Genomic DNA, 7,517 nt, shown 5'->3' with positions numbered 1-7,517 from the left:
GCGAGAGGAGCTAGAGGCTGATCACGGGGGGCAGCGGTCTAAGGAGGTGATAGATGGAAGCTCTCCAGCGGCCCCTCCCTCGGCCCAGCTGCCAGTCCTTGAGGCAATGGGAGATACCGAGCAAGCACGGGCAGCTCGCCTCTCAAATGCTTTTGCGGCACTTGGGGACCTGGAAGGGGAGCTGGTTCAGACCTTAAATCCTGGCCTGGCAGAAGTCAATCGGTGGGGAGGCTCTCCCCAGCGCAGCGCGTGAAGACAGGGGGCAGGAGGAAATCGTTGGAGCGCGGCATTGGTCCGAGGGTGTCAATTGGAAACCTGAGCTTTCATGGTGGGTTGGAAAAACGTATTCGTCGTGCTGAGCTGCTGGAAAATAATCTCCCACGCGGGGCGGTCATCGATGCCAAGGATGTTGAGCTTCTCAACAACCTGGGTAGGAAATCTGGGAGGCCCACAAACTACGCCAAGAAGCTGCAGCAGTTTCGTGCACAAATTCCTTCTTCTTCCACATCCACATGATTAGGTCAATTTTTATAATGGTATGGAACATACGGGGTATCTCCCAGGCTGCGTCTCAACGGTTCCTCCAGAAATTATGCTCACAGTATTCTGTTTGCTTGTTGGTTTTGCTGGAGCCAATGACGGACGTTGGACAACTCGACATTATCTCCCGACGTCTGTGTTTCTCTAGAGCCCAAGCGTTCTTGGAAGGCAAGATCTGGGTCCTTTGGAGTGAGACTTTAACACTTGAATTCGAGGAATGGGGGGACCAATTGGTCCATATGGAGGCGACATGGGTTGGGACCACTCTTCACTTCTCAGCAGTAAATGCAAAGTGCACACGGGTGGGGAGGAGAGCCCTATGGAGGGCAATTGAGGAGATTGCCGGGAGGCTGGACGGGCCGTGGATGGTTGTGGGGGATTTTAACGTCATCTCCAAGGCAGAGGAGAGGCTGGGGGGAGCCCCCCCAAACTTGCGTAACATGGAGGAGTTCAATGACATAGTGTTTAACTGTCGCCTATCGGAGGTCAGTTTTGATGGCTCGGCTTTCACATGGACAAACGGTTCTTTGTGGCAACGCTTGGATAGGGCCTTAGTGAATGAGGCCTGGGGGAAACTATTCCAGACCACTAAAGTTTCCCACTTAATGCACGGGCGGTCGGACCATGCCCCATTACTAATTAAGTGTGGGAGTTCAATGGGGCGTGGCTCGGCGTTCAGATTCCTCAACGTATGGAGGAGGGACCCTAAGTTCTTAGAGGTAGTTAGGGAGGCTTGGAGGACCCCAGTGTCGGGGAGCGGAATGGTGGGCTTTTTTGGCAAGTTGTCACAGACCAAGGCGGCCCTTCGAAGTTGGAATGCGCAAGTGTTTGGGAGTCTATTTCAGAACGTGAGCGAGGCAGAGAAGGACTTACAGCAGAAGGAACAGGAGTACGACTTGGTGCAGGACCCAGTTTCGAGAGCAGCATCGGGAATGCCCCCGGCCCGTCACGCCTGAGCTCTCGCCTTAGAGGGGGAATATTGGAAGCAAAAATCAGCGGTTAAATGGATTCAGTTGGGCGATGCAAACACGAAATTTTTCCACTCAATGGTCAAACAGAGAAGGTCCATGAATTTCATTGCTCAGGTGAAAGGGGAGAACGGGCAGTGGGTTGAGGACGAGGAGGGAATCAAGGCCTCCGTAGCTCAGTACTTTGCGCAGCTATTTTCTACTGAACGGGAGGGTAGATCCCCACCAGTGATAGACGGTACACTACCGACGGTGAGCCCGAAGGAGAATAAGCTATTTCTCAGGATGCCAACAGTGGAGGAGCTAAAGGAGGTGGTGTTTGCACTGCCGGTGGACAGTGCCGCAGGCCCGGACGGGTTTGGAGCTGGGTTCTACCAGGGATGCTGGGATATCATTCATTCTGATTTACTGTTAGCCGTTCAGGATTTCTTCAAGGGAGCTCAGCAGCCGCGGGCCTTCACGAGTGCCATGATAGTGCTGATCCCGAAGGTGGTAGGGGCGTCCCAATGGAAAGAGTTTCGACCCATTAGCCTCTGCAATGTCAGCTCTAAGATTATCTCAAAAATCCTAGCCAACCGGCTTAACCTACTGCTCCCCAAGCTAATTTCACCTTGGCAGTCTGGGTTTGTTCCAGGTAGAGGGATCACTGATAACATCCTCCTGGCCCAGGAACTGGCACTTGATATAGATCGGAGAGTGAGGGAGCCAAATCTCATGCTCAAGTTGGATATGGAAAAAGCATATGACGGGGTGGAGTGGGGCTTCCTCATTTTTATGATGCGGCAGTTTGGCTTCTCCGAATGGGCGATAGATTTGGTTTTCCGGACGCTGTCCAACAACTGGTTCTCGGTCCTTATCAATGGCTCGCCAGCAGGGTTCTTCAAATCCTCCAGAGGGGTGCGCCAAGGCGACCCGCTGTCGCCGGCTCTGTTCCTGTTAGTCGCAGAGTTCTTGGGGCATACACTGCAGAGGTCATTTGCCCAGAAGGTGAATAGGTACTTTGTGTCGGCAGGATCCCGAGTGCCATACTTGGCTTTCGCAGAGGACATCCTGGTTTTTGCTAGATGTTCGAGCGACAGTCTACAGGCTTTGGGGAATATCTTTCAGCGCTACCAATCGTTCTCTGGTCAGAGGATTAATGCTGGGAAGAGCTCGTTCCTTAATGCAAAGTGGGCGTCGGAGGAGCAATGTGCGCTAGTGGCTTCGACACTGGGTTTTCAGAGACAGAGCTTCCCGCTCAACTACTTAGGGGCACCCGTGGCACGGGGACGGATGTCTTGCATACTGTTTGATTTGGTCATTGCAAAACTGAGAGACAGATTGCTCCACTGGAGCACACGGCTTCTGTCAACAGGAGGTAAATTGGTACTTCTGCGACATGTGCTTCGCTCGATCCCGATGTACGTTCTACAGGTGTTGCAGCCGCCGAAGGCGGTGTTTGCTAAATTGGGAAGGATCTATAATGCTTTCTTATGGGACAAATCGAGGGAGGCCACGGGCATTCATTGGGTGGCATGGGAGAAACTTTGTTATCCGGTGGAAGAGGGGGGAATAGGCTTGAGGTCTTTTGAGGATATGTGCTCAGCCTTTGCCTGTAAGCTTTGGTGGAGGTTGAGGCAGCGGGAGTCTATCTGAGCACAATTCATGCATGCTAAGTAAATACGGGGACGGCATCCCATTAGAGTGCAGGTACCGAGGCCTTCTTGGTCCTGGAGACGCCTGGAGCAGGTGCGAGAGAGAGCTGAGCAGCAGATCCGATGGTGCATTGGGAGAGGGTTTATAGATTTCTAGCACGACCGGTGGCTCTTGGATTCCCCACTGGCAGATGTTGTTGCGATGGTCGACCCTCCCCATATGTTGGTGGCGGAGTTCTTTGGCGGCGACGGATGGAACTTAGATAGACTGAAGGAGTGGGTCCCTGATTGGGTAATCTCATTGATAGGCGACTTCCACATCTTCCCGGACCAAGAGGATCACATGGTTTGGCTGGGGTTGACAACAGGCGAGTTTTCGCTGAAAGCGGCCTGGACCTCGATACGCCGACGCCAGGAGTCATCGGAAGTCTATTGAGTGGTGTGGTGACTCTGAAGATTTCATTCTTTGTTTGACGGCTTGTTAGGGATATACTACCTCTGGAGATGATGCTCAAGCGCGTTGGAATCCCGGTTGCCTCCCGTTGCCTCTGCTGCGGGCAGCAGGAAGAGTCGTGGAGACACTTATTCATAACATGCCCGGTTGCTGACCAGGTATGGAGCTACTTCAGAAGGAGATTCGGTATTATTGACTCTACATTCTCATCTGTTTCGTCTATACTACTGGCCTGGTCTTCCTCTAGCATAGGGGGGAAGGTGAATCACATTCGGACAGTGGTCCCGCTGTGTGTCCAATGGAGTCAGTGGAAAGCCAGAAACAATGCTAGGTTTGAGGGCACGCGATTCGAGGGGCCCACGGTGATTAAGATGGTGGACCACTTGATTGGGCAATTGGGTACAGCGGGGATCCTCTCGGCCACGCATTTTCAGGGAGACACTGAGGATCCATGGGCGAAGCTAGTGCCTCGAACCATTCGCCGGCGGTGCTCTATAGCGGTGTGATGGAAGCGCCCTCCACCTTCGTGCTTCAAGTTGAACACGGATGCCAATGTAACCCAAGGGAGGGCAACTGGGGGGGCATCCTCAGAGACTCAAGTGGGCGGGTTGTTTTTGCATTTTACAAGGAGTTTGGGGACGCGGAGGTCCTCATTGCAGAGGGTTTGGCTTTATTACAGGGGCTCCAGCTTTGCCAGGACCGGGAGATCCAAGGACTCCTGGCGGAAGTGGATTCTCAGCCTCTGGTCCAGTTGATTCGCTCAGGGACAGTGTCGAAGTGGCCTTTATGCAACACACTGCATCGGATACACCATCTGTTAGCCTTGCTGGACTTTTCAGTGTCGCACATCTTTAGGGAAGCAAACTCCTCAGCCAACAGGTTGGCTAATTTGCGTTGGGGGTCCGATTTTTTTTGCACGTCGCATCAGCAACTGCCGGGTGCGGTCCGATCGTCTATACTTCTTGACGCTAGGGAGGTATTCTATGTCCGCCATCTTTCAGTAGTGCCTTCGGGATAGTTCTCTGGATAGCTGTCCGCCTGCTGGTGCCCAATGTACACTCTGTTGCAATTCAATAAAAGCAGTAGTTGATTAAAAAAAAATCAACTTTCTCGAGCCTTGAACCCTGAATTCTCATCATCTCACCAAATTTTTTGGACATATGCTGTTTTTGCTACCCAAAACAAAAAATATAGCTTCCACTTTAGAGAATAGGTGACTCACGTGCATTGGATGCGGGAGAGGAGGACGACGAAAAGTTTGTGGCAAATCCCTTTGGGTATTCATCTATTTGGCTGATTTATTGCCAAAAATTGATAATTAATTATGATTTATTTGGCAACCAAAAAAGTGTTAATAATTGCAAAAAAGCTGATAATTAAATGTGATTTGTTAGGCAATAAAAAAGTGAAATTATTAATTAATTAATTATCAATTAATTGCAAAAAATTTGATAATTAAATGTGAGTTTGTTTGACAACCCAAAATAAAAAAGACATTTTTATAACATTTGAACAAAATTGGTAATTAAATGTGATTTTTTGGTGACCACAAAAAAGAAACCAATTTTTTGTCAATAATTGCAAAAAATTGTTAATTAAATATGATTTGTTGGGCGACCAAAAACATGACATTATTAATTAGCGATTAACAATTAATTGCAAAAAATTAATAATTAAACGTGATTTGTTTGACAATAAAAAAAGAGTCCAAATTTTTGTTAATTTGTTTTGTTGGGCCAAAAAAGGAGGCCAAATTTTAGCATAATCCCACATGCACATGCACATCATCAATTTCATGTGCAATTGGGAGGGCTACTACCAATTGACCAATCACAAGACGACACCTCATCAATTTGGAATCAATTGGAAGACTACCACCAATTGTCCAATGAGGAGGCGCCATGTCAGCAATTGAATTCAATTAGGAAGTTTGGCATTCCCACATAGACTAAATATGTTAATAAAATTGCCTTGTGAAGGATAACTTGATAACTATATATAATTCTTTCTCTTTTGCCTTTTTTTTTTTTTAGTTTCTTTTCCTTCCATCGTTTTCTTCTTTAAACTAGACAACAAGTGCCGAGTATTGTTATGTTGCTTCTCCAGTTCTCATCTCTCCCTTCCATTTTTTTTTCTTCCCTTTTTTTATTTCTATTCTCTAGTCTCCATATTCAAACACTACAACTCTCATCTCCTACAAAAGCTCTTTCTCCTCTCTCTCTCTCTCTCTCTTATTTCTTTTTTCTTTCTTTCTATTCTCTACCATTAGACTCAAAAAATAATTGATGGGGAATGGATGGTTCCTTCATTTTTAAATTGATGGGAATTCGCAATATACAACAGACCAATTTCGAGAAATTGGTGGTGACAAGGTTACCATTTTGCATGCATCCAGGAGTGGTTGAGATGAGGTGGAAAGAGGTGGTTTTGAGTTAATTTTATGAGATGAGCCTCATAGCAATTGGGTGGTTTGTGACAATTGGGCCTTGAATCCAATACAAAGGAAATTACACATTTGTTGTATTTTGCGATTTCAAAGGAATTTCATATGGTGGTGGATAGTAGAAATTTTAAAAAATTTTACCAGCTCTAATTACCATTCATGGTATATTAAACTATTCTAGAGTTATCTTTTGGTCAACTCTGATATCAAAATTGTAATCTACACTAAAAATAGAGCTTGGGATGTTAGCTTTTTCCAAAATTTGCCATGCAATAGTGGTAGTTGGTGGTGGTGTAACGATGATAATGGTGAGTTTAATAATAAGTTCTTAGTTTGATGGTTTGGGGAAGAAGATGATTTTCATAAATTTCACTTTAACCCAAAACATTTTGCTAAACCCACAAAATATATTTTAAAATATCATTTCAGCCCACAATACTTTTGGTAATCCAAGAAAGTATTTATTTTCTAAGAAGAAAAATAGAAAATAAAAAATAAAGAGGGCAGTATAGACATTTCAAAATTTTTCGGTAATATAGATGGTTTTCATCCATTTTCTAGTTTAATTTAAAGCATAAGGTGGCTTGATAAGTATATATTTTATGTGTTTTTAAGTGTGTTTTATTAGTTAGTTTCAGAATATTTTAGTCACTTTTGTAGCTAATTAACTAGGATTTTAGTGAAAATATACATTTTGTGGTTTGAGTGGTAAAAATTGCATTTCTATGGATTTTAATGGTGAAAACTTCATGATTTTGTAGGTTTAATGATTCAATCATCAAATGCATGACTTGAGCAGATAATTGGATGATTGATGATGGTTTGAAGTGATAAAAATAGAACATGAAGTGCAAAATAATCAAGGGAAGAATTGCAAGTTTTCCAGTTTTGACATATTATGGTATTTTGGCTACATCTTGAGCTACACACAATGGATTGAGGTGATTCTTACACCATTTTAAAGTTAAGAGATATATCTACATTTGGTAAGAAGATATCGAAGTCCAGTTCAGTCATTTTCCTTGTCAAAAAGTCAAAATACAAAAGTACATTTGCATGGTCAAAAGCTGAAACAGAACTCTGACTAGTTGAGGGTATTTTGGGTCATTTCTCAGTCCACAGAGTTCCAAATTGGATAATTCTTAAAGAATTGGAAAGCTAACTCAAAGGGTTACAACTTTCATGTTTTGCACAAAGAACTAGTTTGGCCTCCATCATTGAGATAATTTTAGTTGAAGTGGTGCTAAATTCGCAGAGATGAATACACGAGCTGTCAATACGCGAGCTGAAGTCGCGTATTTCAAGGTCACGTATTGTAGCCAGAATTCTGCAACTTGCTCAGCCACTTGCTCAGTTTTCACACTAATTTTCAACTCTACTCCAGACAAGAATTTCGGCTGCAGATGTTCAAGAGACCTTTTGGAAGAAAAAAAAGGAGCTTTATGTCTTGTCTAAAAAACCACTTTTTAACTCTCTTC

The 7,517-nt window shown here is 45.1% G+C and overlaps 1 protein-coding gene across 1 annotated transcript; it reads left to right on the top strand.

Moving 5' to 3' along the window:
* Positions 1–533: 533 nt before the first annotated feature.
* Positions 534–1,496, top strand: LOC140036347 (uncharacterized). Its single transcript, XM_072077718.1, has one exon. The coding sequence runs from the start codon at positions 534–536 to the stop codon at positions 1,494–1,496; it is 963 nt and encodes a 320-aa protein (XP_071933819.1).
* Positions 1,497–7,517: the final 6,021 nt, after the last annotated feature.

The sequence above is a fragment of the Coffea arabica genome, chromosome 2e (assembly GCF_036785885.1).
Source record: "Coffea arabica cultivar ET-39 chromosome 2e, Coffea Arabica ET-39 HiFi, whole genome shotgun sequence".
NCBI classification, from domain to species: domain Eukaryota; kingdom Viridiplantae; phylum Streptophyta; class Magnoliopsida; order Gentianales; family Rubiaceae; genus Coffea; species Coffea arabica.
This window is presented reverse-complemented; position numbering and strand designations above follow the sequence as displayed.

Excerpts from the sequence above, each read along its gene's own strand:
- LOC140036347 (XM_072077718.1), top strand. The coding sequence starts at position 534 with ATGGTATGGAACATACGGGGTATCTCCCAGGCTGCGTCTCAACGGTTC.